Below are 21,554 nucleotides of genomic sequence, written 5' to 3'. Positions count from 1 at the left end.
TGCATATTCAAAATAAAGGCATTAAGCTATCTTTTTTAGAATCTATGGAAATGAATAAATTGAAAAATACAGATATAATTCTGAATGACCAACTCGAGACAAACAGCTCCCCACTCCTCAACCTCTTCAGTTAAAGACTTAAAAAGGCAAACACATTGTAAACTATATCACTTGAGAAAGGCACTCTGCCGAAACAGCTGTAGTCACTTAGTTGTAATAAATTTTGTGGAAGTATAGAAAACAAACGTTTTCAGTGTTTTATTGTTAGATTTTCGAACATTTTTGATAAAGTCTTCAGTTGGAGGTTTACCAGGTTTAGGTATCGATATAATTTGTGCATATTTCCATTGTACTGGAAAATAACATAGTCTTAGGAGGGTATTAAAAATAATTGTTATTAAAACGACACCTTTTCTTGGGAGATTTTTTAAGATTTCGTCAGTTATAAGGTTATATCCTGGAGCTTTATGAGGGTTAAGCAGGTTGATCTCGTTACTGACTTCGTTTGGTAAGAAATATTTTAGTGGTAATGATAGCTGACAGAGTGCATTAAGGAAGTCTCTAATTTTCTCGTCGTTAATATCGTTGGCCTGTGGGGTGGAGAAGACGGTTGTTAGATGTTCTGCGAATCTGTTGGATTTCTGTATATCTGATCGAGTCCAGGTTCCGTCATTTTTCCTAATTGGTAATTTCATTACTACGGGTTTCTTGAATTTCTTTGTAGCTTTCCAAAGAGAGTTGTCGTCAAGTGAAAGGTTTGTGACATATTTTAAAGGATTCGTTTTTGGCTGTTTGGATAGCAGAATGAAGTCCGTGTGTGAGCCTGTTTAGATTTGTTTTATATATCGCGTTTCTTGTTCTTTGTTATTTGAGACGGGTTCTTCTCTCTTCTACTAATGTTCTAATGTGGAGGGGTATACTATAACTTTCATCAATGGTTTTTTCCTTTACAGGAGTAGCTTCCCAAGCGGCATGTTGTATTTGTTCCGTTAGATATTTCACAGCTTCTTCAATATCGTCCTTGTGTTTGAGTCGAATGTCTAGAGATATTTTTTCATTGATTTTTTCTTTGAATTCAACCCAATTTGTGTAACTGGAACCCATAGCCTTGGTGCAAGAGTTTTCCAAATTATATTGATACTTATGTTAAGACTTTTTAATATTTTTGTGAAGTTTAGACTTTTAATATTTTTGTGCGCACCCTGTATACACGGCCGGTGTCTATTTTTTCGTACCACCCTGCGATGTCTCCACAGCGAGCAGGTACCAAGCCCAAGGGAGGACGTATTTACGTCGATCGAAGGCATTCACCATTCACCCCATTCCATTCTCGGCTCTTGCAAGTAAAAGACGCTACTCTTAACATTCTACTTTGTATAATCTTGATTTTAATACAGTTTAGTCAAAAGTGATTGTTTTTTTTTATTACTAACGTGAAATACAAATAATATTGCACAAACAAACACCTTAAACAACTTAGGTGATCAAGATGGGACTGTGGTCCGAATGTAGATCAAAACTGGGGGTGATGTCGCGGTGTATTTCAGGCATTCCCTTAGTTATGGCGAAGTCTAACAGATCAGGAATTTTGATGTTATCAGTGGGCCAGTATGTGGCGGTACCGGCTGTTAGGTATTTCAGGTTAATGTATGATTTTTAATAGATTTCTGGTTGTTCAAAAAACTCTCTGTATTCCTCCAGATTGAGGAATACCTCCACCACGCCATGGTGTGGCGTGGTGGGCTGTAGATAGAATCTATTGTTAATGGACTGGTGAGCGCATGTACTTTTATAATAGTACTCTGAATTTTGTTGGTGATATTATACGGAGCAAGTTCGTAGTGTTTTATCTCGTAGTGTAGATGGCTGTTCCATCTGAATGGTTTGCACAATAGACAGAGTAGTGTGTAATTTTTATAAAAGAATTTTTATAAATTATTTTTATAAAATAATTTCGTAGTTCATTTTTAATATTATTAATAATTATTAATTATGTTTTAGATATTCCTTCTTCGGTTGTTCAGAAAGATGATATAGACAGTGATATGCTGCAACACCCAGCTGCAGCTTTTGAGTGTGATATTTGTTTAAAAAAAATCAGCCAAAATTCCCAATGTCTTGTACATAGACAAACACATACAAAAGAGGAACCCTTCAGATATGATGTTTGCTTTAAGGACTTTAACGGAGAATCTACGTTAAAAAGACATATGAAATTGCACAGTGGCTCCAGTATTGTAACAGAAAGTAACCAATCTACCCAAAAAGAAGACCTCCATGGTGAAGATAAGACTTTACAACCTATAACGTCTAAAAACAGTTCAAATATATCCACAGATAATGATGAATTAACACATAGTACCCTTTTCAATATTGAAGAAAACCATATGCAACAAACCAAATTTGATAATCATCTTAAAGAAAAACCTAACCGACGTGCATTTGTGCATAATAAAGAAAAAGACAAACCATTTCAATGCAGAATTTGCTATAAGCATTTCTCAATAATAACCAATCTAACACGTCATATATTTAGGCACGCAGATTTAGCTAGATTTAAGAACCGCATACAAAAACGCACTGGAGAACAACAATTAAGGTGTCATATATGCTTTGTACAATTCACATTTAAAGATAGCCTAAGAAATCATTTACTTAGGCACGTCGGAGAAAAACCTTTTGAGTGTGATATTTGTTGTAAACTGTTTTTTCAAAATAATAATTGTATTGTACATAGGCGCACACATATAAACGGGAAACCTTTCGAAGAGAAAGCACTTGATAGTTGTTATTCCAATATGCCTACAGAAATTGATCAGTCAATGGAAAATATGCCTTTAAATGTCGAAGAAAAATCTTTCCAACATATTGCATTAGATCATTTTTCTAATGTTCCAAAAGTAGAATATTTTCAAAGCAATTTTTATCTCAAACAATTCCCACTACAACGAAATTTAGATCGTCATACACTGACGCACTTAGGAATAAAACCCTTTAAATGCATTATATGTTTAAAGACATTTTCTTCACAAAACACATTGACAGACCATGAGCGCATACATTCTGGAGAAAAACCCTATAAATGTGAATTGTGTGAAAAGGAAATTAGATCGAAGTATATCTTCAAGAAACATATGAGATTGCACACCGGGGAAAACCTTATAAAGTGTGATTATTGTCCCAAACAGTTTACAGCTAAGACTCAATTTGAGGCACACGTAGTAAGCCACACTGGAGAAAGACCTTTTCAGTGTGTTGTTTGTTTCAAGAACTTCACAACCAAAGCAAGCCTGGCTAGACATATGCATACCCACACTGGAGGTAACCGTCCCTTTAAATGCATTATATGTTTAAAAATATTTTCTACAAAAAACTCACTAACAGACCATGAGCGCATACATTCTGGAGAAAAACCCTATAAATGTGAATTGTGCCAAAGGGAATTTAGATCAAAGAATCCCTTCAACAAACATATGAGACTCCACACAGGCGAAAAACTTATAAAGTGTGATTATTGTCCCAGCCAGTTTACAGATAACACTAGTTTGCAGTTGCACATAGTAAGCCACACTGGAGAAAGACCATTTCAGTGTATTATTTGTTTCAAAAAGTTTTCAAGAAAAGACAGCCTGAACAAACATAATATGCGTTCCCACACTGGAGAAAATCCTCAATTTAAATGCATTATATGTTTAAAGACATTTTCTTCTCAAATCGCCCTAACAGAACATGAGCGCATACATTCTGGAGAAAAACCCTATAAATGTGAATTGTGTGAAAAGGAAATTAGATCGAAGTATATCTTCAAGAAACATATGAGATTGCACACCGGGGAAAATCTTATAAAGTGTGATTATTGTCCCAAACAGTTTACAGCTAAGACTCAATTTGAGGCACACGTAGTAAGCCACACTGGAGAAAGACCTTGTCAGTGTGTTGTTTGTTTCAAGAACTTCACAACCAAAGCAAGCCTGGCTAAACATATGCATACCCACACTGGAGGTAACCGTCCCTTTAAATGCATTAAATGTTTAAAAATATTTTCTACAAAAAACTCACTAACAGACCATGAGCGCATACATTCTGGAGAAAAACCCTATAAATGTGAATTGTGCCAAAGGGAATTTAGATCAAAGAATCCCTTCAACAAACATATGAGACTCCACACAGGCAAAAAACTTATAAAGTGTGATTATTGTCCCAGGCAGTTTACAGGTAACAGTGAATTTCAGAAACATGTAGTGAGTCACACTGGAGAAAGACCATTTCATTGTATTATTTGTTTTAAGGAATACTCAAACAAAGGAAACCTGAACAAACATATACGTTCCCATACTGGAGAAAAACTTAATGAGTGTAATATTTGTCATAAAACGTTTACTGAAAGATGCAAGTTAAAGAAGCACATGATGACAATACACCCAGGAGTAAAGTTTTTTGAATGTGATATTTGTCGTGAACAATTCAGTACAAATAATCTATGTGTTGAGCACATGCGTACACATGGAGTAGAAAAATCATAGTAGGGTAGACCGGGGACAATTAAAACAGCCGCCATATTGGTGGTATTCCACTATTGAAACCGCGCGCGCTTATACCAAACGCAGCGCCACTAGAAGCCCGGCATCGCCATTGATTATCGTTTGCATTACATGTGTGCATCCTCATTAACGTGATTTACCGTTATGGAAGTAAACTTCTGCACCGCACAACAAAAGGTCACACAACATATCGGAACGTAAGTATGCAGCTTCGACTATTTTAAAACGTTTTTATATACTTGGCTTGGTCGGTGTCACGGACTCCGCAAATTTTGTAATCCATTTTAAAAATAGTTCTAGGCTACTTAGGTAACTGAAATTTTCAGAATAGCTTTGAACTAGCTAACAATGCAATATATTTAACTGCTATTATACAGGGTGATTGATTAGTAGGGTAAAGCTCCGTAGATCCGTTATAGTAACGGATAGCGATAAAAGTTAATAACAAAAATTGTAGCCAACTTTAAGCTTCACATTACAAAATTAGTTAGAATTTTACAGGGTGTTCGATAACATAGTGGCAGATCAAACTTATGTTTTTTTAAATGGAACACCCTATATTTTATTTTATTTTCGAAATCTTCATAACTTCTCCATTTCAAAAATATAAAGGTTTGGTATGTTATACAGGGTATTTACAAAGTTATAACAAATTTTATATGAAAATCGTAACAAGTTCAACACCTTGTATAAATAAAAATAAGCACAACGGCAATGGTTTATTGATGCCATATTTTTTTGCTTATTGCCAAAATTTTCATAAATCATTGATAGTCCTCATTTTCTTTATATTGAATACAGGGTGAGTCAAAACGCAAGTACATTATTTTCTCAGTCATTTTAAATGAAACACCCTGTATTTTATATCACTATCGAAAAGTACTATTACCTTACGTTAATTTATATAAAACATTCCTATGTCTAAATTTATTAGTTTTTGAGATATTTTCATTTTTCAGAGCAAATTATTAATTACGGGTCTAAATCTTTCCAAATTTTAGGTAAGCCATGATTGAATTGAATAAAACTGACAATTTACGATTACTGATTATCAATCTGTAATCAAAGTTGGCTACACTTTTTGTTATTAACTCTTATTGCTACCTATTACTATAACAGATCTACGGAGTTTTTCCCCACTAATCATCACCCTGAATGGATAAATCGATTTTTTTTGTTTCAAACTATTTTAAAAATGTGGCTAATGCAATGATATTTTAAAGTACGTTAATAAATCGATATCTACAAATTGATGTTGGGTTAGTGGCATTAGACTGCAGACCGAGAGTTCCCTAGTTCGAACACGGCTGTTGCGTATCTTCCTTTATTTTTTTTAATAAATAATTAAAAGTTTATATACTTAAAATTCGTATTTTATAAGTTAGTTATTATATTATATAAATATTATATATACCATTTTAAACAACCGTGGTATTATAAAAAGTACTTTTTATACTAGTGTAATTTGTGGAATTATAATTTTAGCAGTTAATACACCTACTAAAAATTCATATTTTATTCTTTCGAAACATGTTGTGTCCTATATACAGATTCGGCACTTTTTTAACTACCTTATGGGTTATTCAGTGTGTGGAACAAAGATAATACTTAATTGTTTGAATGCGAGTGAGACACAATCCACTCATGTTGTGGATCGTCTCCCCACTCCAGTCAAGTAACGAGTCTGACAATTCGACAGTGTTGCTATATTTCTGTTATATCATTCCTTCTAAAATATTAGTCGGATATTGAATGTAAAATAATATTTAAATCCGTTACAGTTTACTGTCGAATGAAAATTAATATTGTCCCAACAAAACTTAAATGAAGTAGTCATGTAATTGTTATTTTTTAAACGATTCCATCAATTACTTGATTAATTAACACAGAACACTCACTTTACAAATTGATGAGTGACAACAGCGCAACTTTACTAGACAGACAGCAATATTCCCCTCATTTCCCTAAAAGGCTAGGCGGGGCTTATGATTTGCTTCTATTTTTCGTATTTTCGCGTTCAACAGGTCGAATTTCAGATTTCAGGTTCTATTGTTTACATTTACAAGCTGTTGTCACATAAGGTTGAAAATTTAAAAATAATTAACATGCCAAACTTTTATAAACGAGAAGAAAAGATCAAAATGATAAAATGGTATTATGTGGGACATTCTATTCTGACAATAATACATTTATTTATTGGTGATTTTGAAAATCGCCCAATTCCAACAAAAAAAAAACAGTTCGGTCAATAATTAAAAATTTCGAAAATTTTGGTTGCATAAATCACTGTAGAAAATGTCGTCCTGCGAATCAACCACGACCGAAAGTAATTTCTGTCGAACGCGAAGCTTAGCTGCTGAAGAAAAGCCTTGTTCGAGCAGACAAATTGCGGACGAAGTTGACCTAAAGGAGAGCACTGTGAGGAACATTTTAAAGCAAAATGGATACAAGTGCTATAAAGTGCAAACCACACAAGAACTTTTCCCAGACGATCATTTTAAACGTATGCAATTTTGTCAAGCTATGATTGAGAAGTCGAATGTCGACAATAACTTTTTAAAAAATATTGTGTTTACCGATGAATCTTCATTCACCATCCACAGACGTCATAATCCATCTGTCGTCCGCTATTGGTCTAGGAAAAATAAACGATTGAGTATTGCTGTGCGAACACAATACCCAAAAAATTAAATGTGTGGACTGGACTTTATAGCGATCATATAATTGGTCCATTTTTTATTATGGGAAATCTGAATGGACGTAAGTACCTAGAATTATTGCAAAATCAGATTATTCCCGCAATTCGAAACGTCGCGCCCAACTTCGACGATGTCTGGTTTCAACAGGATGTTTGCCCAGCACACAATTCAGCCGCAGTCAGAAATTATTTGGAACAAACATACCCGGGACGATTAATTTCTACTCGAGGGACAATAGAATGGCCCCCTAGATCACCAGACTTAGCACCTTTAGATTTTTATTTCTGGGGTATGCTAAAATCCAAAATATATCAGCATGAATTTGAACGAGCGACCACTTTAGCAGAATTACAATAAAAAATTGTTCAGCTCTGCAGTGAGGTAGAGCCAGATCAGCTGAATGCAATGAGATCGTCATTGTATGATCGATTCGGTTTTTGTTCACTGCAAGAGGGTGGTTTGTTCGAACATTTACTTGTTTAGAATTGTTTTAGCCTTTAATTTTAATTTAATTATTTAGAATAAATTTTTCAGTTGGTTTTCTTATAAAAAAATATTTTTTTAAAATGACTTTAATTTTAATTTCATTATTTAGAATAAATTTTTCAGTTGGTTTTCTTATAAAAAATATTTTTTAAAATGACTTTAATTTTAATTTAATTATTTAGAATTGTTATTGTTATGTTGGTTATATTTTTATAAAAAAAGTACTTATTTTGTTATTTAGGTTAAAAATTTTTTTTGGGGATAAAGGGGTAGAATGCGAAAACATGGAGTTGATTCCAGTTTACTCCAATTAGCCTCTTCTACTCAAATCCGACTCTCACCTTCACGTTGGTGTCCCCTCTTAACCGAACAACCCAACCTAGAGATCCGGTATCCAAGCCCGGGTGGAAAGTTGGGTCGGGAACTGACGAGAGCGGGTGAAATGGCCCTCCGAAAAGGGGGTTTGGCGTTGGGTTAACTACCCAACCCCGTAAAAATCCATAGTTACGAAATCTAAAGTTGAAAATGCTGGACGGAAATCTCGACGACGACCTATATGCAACGAAATAAGGACAAATATTAAATTGTATGAAGCCATGGATGAATTCCACATCCCTGATAAACTGATAATATTGGTTAAGGCTACAATGCGTAAAGTTGTAAAGTCGAAATACAGGGCGAACAATGGCGTTTGAAACGCATGTTGGGCTGCGACCGGGAGATGCGCTGGTGTGTCTCATTTTCAACATAGCTCTGGAAAAGTCTGTTGAAATGCCCGAATAGACAACAGAGGAAATATTTTTAATAAATCATCTCAAATGTTGGCATATGTAGATGACGTGGACCTAGTTTCCCGACAACACGCAAGCTAGAAGAAATGTCACCTTCTCAAATGCTTCAAAAAATATAGGGCTGCAAGTAAACGAGGAGAAAACTAAGACGATGGCATCAACACCCAACAATAGAGCCAGAAACATCGGTCACCAATTCACTGTTGATAACTCTACCTTTAAAGCGGTGGACAAATTCACATACTTAGGCACCTGATCGCCAAAGAAAACCTCATGACGGAAGAAATCAAGCGAAGGATACCTACAACATTTTTGTTCAATTTATTAGATAATATTTTGTATTTTGACAACGACATTCGAAGTAGGAGTTTTTTAAGTTAAATTGTGGCTTATTTCCCATTTAGAATAATAAATTACATAAGTAAATGCCACAAAAAATAGAAACTTTTTATTAGATAGAACAATAGAAGAAATAGAACAATGTTTTAGGTGAAATATGTTTTAAATACGTATCCATAAACTTATAAAAATAAGAATCCATTCGTAAATACCGCGTAGATATGCATAGAAAGCTGCAATCGTGCAAGTAGTTAGTTTCATTCGGTTCCCTTGGCGCGATGCAGACCCTTAAGTCACATATCGCACCGGCAGAGGATATCGGACTGAACTGAAGTTTAATTTTGGCAGGCGGGCGTGGCCTATTTTGCTACGAATTGAGGGGAATAACGCGTAGTTGCCACGCATCAATTCCTTAAGTCAATGTTCTTTGTTAACTAATTAAGTAATTAATAGAATCGCTTAGAAAATAACTATTACATTGCTACTTTATTTAAGTTTTTTTTGTGACAATATTAATTTTTTTTTTTTTTTTGAAAATGGCTTTGGCAGAGCCAATTAGCCAGACTTGTTTCTGATTGATTGCAGATTCATAGTCATAAATTTCTTATAACATAAGTACATTCTACAATTTTATTTTTATATATACATTGGTACATTGTGTAGCTTTTTTTTATTTTGTTTTTTTTTTTTAAATTATTTTACTGTGTTTTTTTTTAATATATATTTTAATTTGTGCGAAACACTTTTTTACTTCTTTTTTTTTCTATTATTTTTTATTTTTGTTCCTTTTTTTTCTTTTTCCTTTTCTTTTTTTTTTGTTTATTATTTTTTTTTATTATTTTAGTTTGTTTTTTTTTAATATTTTTTTTTTTAATTTTTTTAAACCACATTAACAAATTATGCCTATTTATTACATATTACGTTTACAACTTGTATTTACATAATTTAACATGTTTATAAATGAGATGAAGAATTTCCATATCATTTGTAAATATTAAAGTATTTAGGTTTATTGGGAAAAAACATTTTAAATCTTTTAATTCCTTATAAAGGTCGTTTATGTTATTTATGTTTAAATGACATTCTAATATGACATGTGTTAGATCTCCGATTTTGCCACAAGTACAATTGGGAGTATCTGCCAAGCCGATTCTATGCATGTAAGATGGCGTAAGAGCATGATTGGCTCTCAACCATACTCTCAACAATATTAATTTTAATTTTACAATGAACTCTAGTGAAATTAAATATTATTTTACTCTTATGTATCTCACTAATATTTTAGAAGGAAAGATGTAACAGAAACGTAGCAACACTGTTTCAAGATCAAACCCACTCATTCGAGATCGTGACTGCATCTCACTTGTATTCACACAATTAAATATTATCTTTATTCCACACACTGAATAACCCATAGGGTAGTTAAAAAAGTGCCGAATCTGTATAACAAAACGGTGTTATAACAAGTACTTTTTTATTATAGTGTAATTTTTGGAATTTTAAGCATTTTATATCGTCAAATTATTTTATATTCTCTCCTATAAATAATAAAAACGTTTTATTATAAAAAAGTTCTTTTTTATAAAAGTGTAATTATTTACCTATTAGTTTAATTGGCATTTATTCTTTAGATGGGACAGTTTAAATTATTACTACTTGTATTGTCCTAGAGTGAAAAGATATCGTCGGCTTACTGCCAAAACCAACTAACTCCACTTTTTGTCGATTCTGAGTTAAGTACGCCTTTGTACTTAATAATTATCAAAGAATGTACTGATGAAACCAGACACTTCAAAGCAGATTTTAAATGTGGGAAACAGAAGGGTCTCAAAACAACTAATTCCAATGATGACACATTTGTTCAGCCAAAAACAGATATGTGCAGTTGTCTGCACATCTCTGTTTAAATAAAATAGTATTTTATCATTTACAATATTCTAGTTCTGCCAAAACAAGACAAGTGCCTGATATGGAGGATAGTGATGTAGTTATTACCTAGAAGTTGACTAACTTTGTAACAGCCAAAACCCGACAAGTGCCGAAAAAAAATGTTTTTTGTACTTTTTTTAACTTTCACTTCATTTTAATAGGTTTTTAACAAAATGTTTCGTTTTTAATGTTATTTACTTTAATATTTTTCAGTCATTAAATCATTTTTAAATTCAAACGATTTTTCATTTCAAATTAAAGTTTAAAACGTCGATTCCTCAAAACTTTAAAAAGTGGAGTTAGTTGGTTTTGGCAGTAAGCCGACGATATATTTGAGTATTTAAGAAAAAAATGGCCCGTGGGGATGATTGAAAAAAAAAATAGTATAGACGATGATTGAAAATTGTTTCAATTGTCCCTAGGGTAGTCTTTTGCGTCATTTATTATCTTACTTTGTACTAAGATATCCAGTGGTTGGTTATTAATAACACTATTTTAATTTAATAACAGTGGTGTTATTAATAACCCCCTTAAGTTCATGTAAGATGACGTAGATTAAGTTGTAGAAAAAAGTTGGAAAAATTGTTAACATAGTTTGTGTAACTGTTTGGTTTGTTTTAGGATGCCACGAGTAAGAGTGAGAAAACCGGAAAGGGGAAACAGAATAGTATATTATGCAACGAGCATTTAATGATGGTCATTATGATGCAAATATGACGGACACGAAACGAGTCGCGTAGCGGTGAGTTTCGTATAGAATACGAGCTTCATAATGATAATTAAATGCAAATTGTATACATGATTTTTTCTATGGTCATTCACAGCAAAAAAAATATATTCAAATCAAATTTATTAATTTTGTAACGCAAAATTAAGTAGTTTATATGGTCAAATTAATTACTCTGTTGATACATTTATATTTTCAATATTACAATTATTAAAATGAATTTCAGGATAAATTTTCAATATCCCTATCGGCTTGAGACATTTCCTTAAGAGCCTACAGTAGCGCGTCATCAATATAACTTCAGGAGATAGTATCAAACCCTTTTTAGAAAGTTCTGCGAAACTTTGGCAACAGTGGCAATATATTTTAGGTTTGTTCCAACAAACCGTCATGAAACGATCACGAAACTGCACAGTAGACAAAATAACCCATGGAACGTCTTATTTTACTATCTGTGCGCAGTTTCGTGATCGTTTCATGACGGTTTTCGTTGTGTTGGAACAAACCTTTTGACAATATACTTATAGGCGCGCTAAATGAAAGTAATAGAAAACAATTTTAATATTAGTAAATATTTATATAAATAAACCAAAATGGGTGAAAATTTTATATTAGCATATACATTTGCATGAAATAATAATAAAACAATAATAAATAATCATTTCGTTGTGAAGCCAAACAAGAACCGTTTTATTTTATTTAGTTCATAGAGCGCCAAAAGCACTCTAACTAGTTTCAACCCCTTTTTCTAAAATAGAACTTTAAATGAACTTTCCCATTTTTTTAAACTATTGATAATATTTTTAAATAAAAATCCTAAAACGTAATTTTTACGTAAATGTACTTATCCTGTCTGTAAGTAAAACTTACAATGAACAATAATCTATTTTTTTCAGGTATTCCAACAACTTAGTTCTATTACACAAAAATATAATAAATTAATAGGGAACTTGCATATATTTTTAAATATTAAAATAATATTATAAAATATAAGGTAACATGATCATAAAACGCATGCATGCAAAAAAAAAACAAATATTGTTAACCCATAGGCTTATTACGAGACATTGAAAAAGCTATAAAATTCAAATTTCTTCAGAGGCGCGTAAACGGGTCTGACGTCACGACCCACGTCTACCTGCTAGATTTCTATGAGTCGACAACAAAACCGCTAGGATATTTCGAAATTATTTACAAATTCATTCACGTTTACTTAAAACTCTCATGTAGAAGTTGATTGTAAATAAAAGTTCAAAAAAAGGTTGTTTTGGGGATTGTATTAATTCCATTTTAATCATATTATTTAATTGGAAATTCCAAGGTATTTGTGTTCTTGTATAGTTCCATAATGAGTATATTTAGTTTCAAACTGAAATTGATCATTTTGAGTGCTACTTTATAAAGTAGTGTTTTTTAAATGTATAACATGACTGACTAGGGTTTTTCAAAAAGTTAATCTGACAATCTACAGTAGTTGATTTCTTCATGGTGGCAAATTTTATAAAAAGCAGTGAAAGTTATTCTATTGGAGAAATGCGAGGAGGCAAATAAGTAGGTACCTATTATAAGTATTACTAATAAACACGTTTAAATTGCTTATAACAATAGTTTTTAGTTACTCTGACTTTTATTACTAAAAGTTTTGTTTATTTTTAAGTTATTTTTATTTTCTTTCTTCTTTGTTATGAATTTAAAGTATTTATAAATTATAGGTTTTAGTTTTGTTTATTACAAAATATTACGACCAGAAGTACATATATTTGGAACATTTAATAACCAATAGACAACCAAATAACCAATGTTACAATGTACAGTGCAAAAGTACAGTTGCAAATAATGTTTCTATTTGAAAAAAAAAGTGTTGATTTTGCGTATCAGATACACACTTTAAAAATAATTCAAAATTTACATATATTTGGATAGAATATGACGCAGGTCTTACTGACAGTTTGATTAGTATAGCACTTTTGGAGTGTAAATATTTTCCCTCATCTATTTAGATCTGATAATTATTAAAAATAAATGGAATAAAAATTTGATAAAATAAAGTTTCATCCATAAAATATTTTTTATTGCTTTACGTGAGAATGAAATTCATATTTTAAACTAAATATATATTTATATATTATAATAAAACATTCTTTCTTTTTCTTTTTATAAGTAATTTTTTAGTAGTATTTATGTACTTACATTTTTTAAGAAATATGATATTAATGTAGGTATGTATTTAATTTTGTTCAAACTTTATAATATAATTTGGCATTTGAGATACCTATGTTGTAAAATAAAAATGTATTTCCCTAAACTAAAAATAATATTATGAATGCATGAAAATCTTTACAAGATATTATCTGCAGAGTGCACGTCTGGCACTAGGTAGTAGCCAAACGAGAACAGTGGTAAATATCATGGTTGGTGACGTCAGACCCAAGCGCGCGCTTTTAAAGTTGTTTGAAACGGTAATTTCGGGCGCGGAATTATAATCAGTTGTTGTACGTACACTATTAATTGTTAAGACGTAATATTTTGAATTTATCACTTTTAAACATAAATTAACAATTTTATGCAAAAATATTTTTATGTGCAAGTTCCCTATTATGAAATAAACACTACTTCCCTATGGATCAACACTAAAGAATTCTTAAAATATTACACTACTGCACTGAACAGATATCGATAAAGATAAAAGAACAGATTAAGAGAATCGTGGTATTACCTTAGGCACTTAGAAATCTGATGCAGGTTTGTCACAATGACAGTGGCTATTTCTCTATGTTTTGTCTAATCAGTTATTTAGTTATTAGGGGAGTGCAATTAGAACGAAAACATGCATTGTTTCGGAAAAATTCAAATAAGCTTATATTTTTCTAAAACTTTTTTTGTTAGTTTATATACATGTTAAAGTAAAAAGTTCTACTCGCAGATTTGGCCGCTAATTGTTTATTAATTCTTTAAACAATAACAATTATTGTTTTGTATAAATAATTTTAAAAATATCGTTAAATTCATCATTTCACTGTGATCAAATATGTTTCTATTTTGTTTTTGATTATGCTGAATCCGAATATGGCATTGCAATTTGAAAATTCTTATACAGAAGCTCTTATACAGTGTGTCTGCGTAGCTAGGAACCAGATGGAAAACTTTTTTATTATCAATTTTACGAAAAAAGGTTTTTCTTAATAAAATGCTCTGGATAGTCAAAAATCTAAAACTGAACCATCAGATATCAAATTTTATTAATTTTATATGAGTTATGTCAAAAATATGAATTTCGTTAAAGAGTAAAGTACCTTTATATTCCAGAATATCAAAAAATGCTATTATGAAAATTTTTTTGAAATTAGAAACTATGTCTAAATATACAATTACATCATTCTAATCGAAAAAAAAAATTTAATTTTTGAAGTTATACTTCTTTAGGCGCGATTGAGATTGAGGGTGAATTTATATTAATCTGCGCGCATGCGCACACCGACAGTATGGTATTAGTCTTTATACGGGCTCTGATTGGGTGTTGAAATGATCTGTCAATAATAAATAATTGTTCAATATGAAGGTAAACAAATGTATTATATATTAGTTTTATTGTTGTGAGGACAGAAACAAAAAAGTTTATAATTGTAGTGACTTTTAAATAGTTTTTAAAGCAACAGGTACGTAATAATTGTAAATGTATCATAGGTACCTACCTATTTGAACCTACCAAAATACATAGTATGTTATACTTTTATTTACAGAATTTGATTACCATCAAAATTTCTATCAATATTCACCTAATATACTGTTTTCTTACTCTATGGTTTGTTGTATTTTTTCATTTCTAAATCATTTCAATTCAAAATCAAAATAATTTGATTTAATTCAAAAATGTCAAAAGTTTAATCCGGTTAGTTAGTCGATCTTCGCACATAATGACACATTGTCTCCGTGGCGAAGCGTTTAATGCGAATTAACCCCAATACAACGCCAATACCAACCGCGCTGATAAGTTGGTTCGAATCCCAATAGAAACTTTTATTTTTTTATTTTTTTTTTATACATTTTATGATTGTAAGTATATTTATTATATAATTTTATTTTCAGAAAATACGTATTTAGTTAAAAAAATTTCCGACAATTAATGTTCAGAAATCATTTGTGGCATTTTTAATGTGTTTGTGTGTGTTTATTCTTTAATTATTTTAATTTTTGGTACTGTTTTAATAAAAATGTTTGAGAAGTAGTAAGTATAAATTAGTTTAATATTTAAATAAAATATAAATAAAAAGTATATTAATTTCGTTTATAATCATATAATAGAATTATAACTTCTTACGTGCGTACAAAGTACACACACATTCTTTTTTCTCAAATTACGGATACTCATCATTTTATTACAATTATGATAACTATTTTATTATCACTTTTACGAAAAAAAGTTATTCTTCATAAAATGCTCTCTCTGGTCTAAAATCTAAGATACAACCCAGATATCAAACTTTTTTAATTTTATACGAGGTATGTAAAAAATATGAATTTTTCTTAAGAGTTAAGTGACTTTATTATTCACAATATTTTAATTAGAAGGATGTTATTGAACACTAAAACAAATTTTTAAATTCCAAACAACTTTTCTTAATAACAATTTTCGATATTGTGAAATGTAAAGGTACTTTACTCTTGAGTGAAATTCATATTTTTTGACATACCTCGTATAACATTAATTAAATTTGATATGTGATGATTGCATCTTAGATTATATACGATGCAGAGTATTTTATAAAGAATAACTTTTTTTCGTAAAACTGATAATAAAAAAGTTATCAATAGGTTCCAAGTTACGCAGAACATTTATTATTGTTAAAGCTTATTATTAAATGTATTTTAGGTAAGTTTTACAAAAAAAGTTTTGATCATTTTGTATAAACATTTTTTTAGCTGGTAATTTTCGGTTTCTGTATTACATTTTTGTTATCTTTCTTAATTTTCTTAAAAAGAAATAGTTTATTTCATTTCTAAAGTAAAATATTTTAGTGCATTTTGAAGAGTACATCCTAAGCTTTAAAAGAGCACTTATAAAACTGTAATAGATCTGTTCAAACTTGAGTAATACCGTCTTAAAGTGGTGGTAATTCTATAAAACTACGAAGATGTCAAAAATTACATTTTTTGAGACGTCATATCATTTGAATTAAATTTTTAAGATTTTTTTGAATAAAACATCATTTAGTAAGATGCTTGAAAGGTAAGTTGTGCAAAATTAAGAGTTTTATAAGAAAAATTGTATTAGTTACACATTTTTAAATCATTTTTAAACAAAATTCATGTAAGGCTCACTTTCCGCCCACACCGTACTTATGTTAAACTTGTAAAATTTCATTTGATCCATTAGTTAAAGAATTACATTAAAATAACTCAACCGTGCACTTCGCCGTACGTTAGTTTACAGTGCGCCAATGTTTGTGAGAAGGGTGACTTTAGCGTTATAAATAAAAAATTATAGAAGATACAGATTTAATTTTAGAAAATTCTTTATATTGGGACCGTGCAAGTTCGGAAAAGCGACACCTGGTTTCTTCGCTCTGCACTTTTATTCGCACTTTTAATTATATTGGCCAATCATATGGTCCTGGTTACTGAGTAATTGTCAAGGCCATAGTCCAAAAAAATAATAAGAAGAAAAATAAGATTTAGGTTATGTTAGTAAAACGTAAACAATTATATGTAGTAAATAAAATTAGTTATTAAAATGCAGTACTGCAAGCAAAATACAATTAAATAAATTTACCTTTATATAATAATTGCATATCATATCAATATTGTGAAGCAATATATAATTTTTCTTCTTAAATGACAATAGGTATGAAATGTACGTCAATTTGACAATTTCAATTGACAATATGAATTATTTAAGAAAGTTGCAATATTTCTCCGCTATTCGCGCACGATCGTTTCGCGTATCCCTTCCGAGTACTTGCACACCGCGAATAAGGTTATTTTGTAAACTTTTCTGAATTTTTCAATGAAGTCAGTTTTTTCTAAAATTTATATTTTCGGAGGTATTTAAAAAACATCTAAGGTAAACGATCCTATTTTCGGCACTACCCCAATTATCGGCAGTAATTCTACATAATCGAAAAAAATAAGAATTCTTGCGCGTGATTGTTGAACGAAAGTATTTCACTAATTTATAAGAACCTTTATCCACGCGTACGAAAAATATGTCAATTGTGAGACGAAAACTGTAATCACAACATTTAAAAATATATTGGCCTGTTGGCGCCAAGCTCTCATGGGAAGTGTTTCTTATTGTATGTGTTAAGAAACAGGTAAGCTATACAATGCTATAATTTCTGATTAAAATTTCGAATAACCGTTTTATTAAGTTTTTTGTGTTGAGAAATAGTTTATTTTGATTATTTGTTGGCCAAAAACTGTTTTTCTATAGCTTTTTGCAGTATTTTGAGGGTGCCGATAATAGGTACGTAAATATTAACAGATGATCCAATCATCGGCTGGAGTGCCGATAATTGGTTATATGCATTATACTCTATATATGTTGATTTTAGCGTCATTTTTTAACTTACTGTGACAAATGTTTGGTCATTATAAGCAAAAACGAACGATGATTCTCTGTACCAATTTTCGGCATCCCATATCTATACTAGAAATAGCCATAATTTGACCAAGTATAACACTGCCGATAATACATGACTATACGTGCCGATAATTGGAAATTCTTGGTTTTAGACTAAAATTAAGAAATTAATAATGTAAAAGAAAAAAATAGAATTCAATATTCTTCAGAAGATATAAACAAAACTGTTGTAACTGTTCAGTCAGGAATGCCATTTAAAACAGCTGGCAAATTGTATAAGGTACCTAGATCGACTCTACAGGATAAAGTAAACGGTAGAACTTCTTTAAAGAAGAAATCTGGACCAGGTATCACACTAACAGAAGAAGAAGAAAACCTACTGATAGCATGACTATTTCGGATTGCAGCCTGTGGATTTCCTGCAACAAAAAAGCAGTTGTTGGATAGGCAGTTTCAATGATATATTGAAATAAGGACTTTTTTTTAGAACATACAAACAATCTCAGTGGCAACAATATTACAAGAAAATAGAAGAAAAGAAAAACAAGAAGAACAGCTAAAAATGTAACGGAAAGAAAAGCGCATCCAAAAAAAATTGGAAAACGAAAAGAAAAAAAAGTTGCACAAACCTTTAATAATAGAATTTCTAATCGCAAGACAAAGATTAAATTGAATAATGTCACAAGGCCCGTTTTCCACACCAGAAGAGGAAAATGAAAAGGAAATGCTTGTGTCAATGACTACTAAAATAAATTGTGTTTAACCCGCGAGTAGTCTCGACGTTAGATAGAATCTCACATTTTATCCTTTTTCGCGATAACTTGATGAAAAATTTTGAAATTTTGAAAAAATTTCGTAAGTGCCTCGAGGAAGGGTGTAGTAATGCGTAGGAATTTTTTTTCTTCTTCTTCTTCGTTTTGTGGAATTTATGGCTTTGGGAAGAGCCAATTAGCTTTAATAATTGTTAGAAATAATATGTATTTACATACAATAATTTATTTACTTCAATAGTAGATATCTAAGTAAATATTTAGGTAAGTATCTTATACAATAATTATTCAAATTTTGGGTATCTAGTTCATGCCGAAAAAAGGATCCTTGATATGCCGAAAATTAGAGCATGAATTTAATTTAGAATGCCGATAATGGGGACTTACGACACTTTTTATTTTATTAATTTTTTTAAATATTATAAGTTTGTTTTAGGATAAAGTAAATATTCTGTGTGCAATTGTGATAGATTTTATTAGCCAAAACAATAATCTGAATACACTTTATTCAGCTAATTTGGTTACTAACCTAATTAAAATGAAGCTCCATTGTGCTTAACGTGCTAAAGGTGCCGATAATAGGTACGTTTACCTTAATTTCGTAGTTCATTTGTTTAATAAAAACTGAAGCACCCACTTCTCGAGTAGACCTTTTTGATATGTTGTTTATTAAACATTTCTTAATAAAATTACAAGAAGTTCTATCTTGTTTGATTTTTTCCGAAGTGAAAATCTATATGCACTCCCCTATATAATATGTTCGATTTCTTGTCTGACATAAAAATTTTTAGTGTTCCAATATGACACAAAATCTAGTCATGGGATTAAAAAAGTTTATTTGAAGAAAGTGTATTTTTTGTTCTTCTTAATGGCGGTACAGGCTCGTCTTTTTAATATTGTATTTAGTTATAGAGCAATTTCCACATACATACTAACAAATTTCTCAAATTGGGCTCTATACCGCCATTCTTTACTATATTACGAATAGCCCAGTACCTAAATGAACGGGAAATACGGCGATACCGTGTAATTTTCAGGGGCAACTCCGAATTGCATGAAAATTTGGATTTAGGTTCTACTTACCCTCCACTTCAAAGTTGAAATTGTGCCGTTGGTTGCTTTTACTTGGGGGGGGGGGGTGATAGTCACTCTTTCTCGTGGGTGAAAAAACATACATTCAAGATAATACCGGAAATGGATGAATTGACTGATTTTAAGCAAGTTTTGTTGTATTGAGCTTTTTATGTCAATACTTTTCGATTTATTCGCGATTGAAAATGTTTATTTTTCGACAAAAAAACTACATTTTCAGACAGTTTTTCGCAAATAACTCAAAAAGTAAATATTTAATCGAAAAAAATATCCTTAGCAAAATTGTAGCTATAAAAAACAGAAAAAAATGGTGTATCAGTAAAGTCTATCAGTCGAGTAAAAACAAAGTTGGAGCTCATGAAAAATACGTTCTTATTCGTCTAATTCCAAATCGAATATTTCAAGGTGAAAAGTGTTTATAAAAAGCTTTATTTTAATTGTTTATAAAAGTTTCTAGCATTAAAAATAAGCGAGTTACGCTCAAAATAAAGTTGGCCCTCTTTTTTTGTAAAAAAATCATGAAAATCTCCCCGTATTTAGCCGTAATATATTAAAGTATGAGATAAAGTATGAGAGTAGGAAAAAACCCATTTTGGTTTATGAAGAAGCCTATAAACGACTGAAACGAGCAGTAAAAGTTGATTTGAAAAATTTAAATCAACTTTTACTAGTTGAAGTTGACTCTTCATAACCCTTGTTAGTCAAAGTAGATTATACAATTTATACGAGTATAATCTCACGTGCATTTTTGATGAGTGTGCGTCTCTTTGTTTTGACCGTTTCAACTACTTATTAGTCCAGGCTGTAACGTCGCCCCCGTTAGGTCAATTATTCCGATTCGATTTTTTTGCACAAACTTACTCAAACAAATACATCCTTATAACAAATACACAGTGTCAGGCGGTACCGCGGTCGAAAAATTGTTTAACCAATTTTTGTTAACCAAATTCACAAAAATAATTCTTATCTACTCTACCTCATTAAGTTTTTATTGTGTGAAAATTGTAAATATAGATAGCAGTACATAAAGGGTTTAAAGTGTGCCTGAAGTAATAATGTATTTTAAATGGGATTTACTTTTTCGCACTGTTTTTTAGCACACTTTCATATAATCAAATATCCTTAACTTTCGCCTTGTCATGGTGATGGCATGTGAGCAATAAATTACAAAAAAAGCTTTGACAGTTTTGTGGTTTGACAGAAGTTTGAATTTTTAAATGTCAAAGTTCTAAAAAATTGTAAAATAGGAATGTATTCCAGTGACGAAGAGTTGCAGTTTTTTTTATTTGTTTTTTAGCACTCAGCCCGCTCGTGCTCTAAACATCGCGTGCGTGCGCAAAAAAGCATACTTCACGTACTGTTTTATAAATAACTAAGTATTTCACTCCGGACAATTTTTTTAGATTATTTTGGTCATTCGGAGCAAGAAAGGTCTCATGCGATTTTTCTCTAAAATTGATAGTTTTCGAGTTATACGCGATTTAAAATTTGAAAAATGCGAAATGACCATTTTTAAGGCTTAATAACTCGATTAAAAACTATTATTATGAAAGTCAGAAAGTCACCTAATTAAAGTTTAAAGCCCCCTACAAGATCCTGA

The 21,554-nt window shown here is 31.0% G+C and overlaps 1 protein-coding gene across 1 annotated transcript in view; it reads left to right on the top strand.

The window, feature by feature from the left end:
- LOC126887112 (zinc finger protein 665-like) overlaps positions 1-12,302 on the top strand; it is a 29,464-nt gene extending 17,162 nt beyond the window's left edge. Inside the window, exons 2-3 of the mRNA XM_050654455.1 lie at positions 2,002-4,738; positions 11,407-12,302. Of these exons, the coding sequence (XP_050510412.1) occupies positions 2,002-4,523 (2,522 nt within the window). The 3' untranslated portion in view covers positions 4,524-4,738; positions 11,407-12,302. The remainder of the gene's footprint in view (positions 1-2,001; positions 4,739-11,406) is intronic.
- The last annotated feature ends 9,252 nt before the right edge of the window (positions 12,303-21,554 follow it).

Source organism: Diabrotica virgifera, chromosome 6 (assembly GCF_917563875.1).
Source record: "Diabrotica virgifera virgifera chromosome 6, PGI_DIABVI_V3a".
Lineage (NCBI taxonomy): Eukaryota > Metazoa > Arthropoda > Insecta > Coleoptera > Chrysomelidae > Diabrotica > Diabrotica virgifera.
The sequence above is the reverse complement of the archived record's forward strand: the minus strand, read 5'-3'. Positions and strand labels throughout refer to the sequence as shown.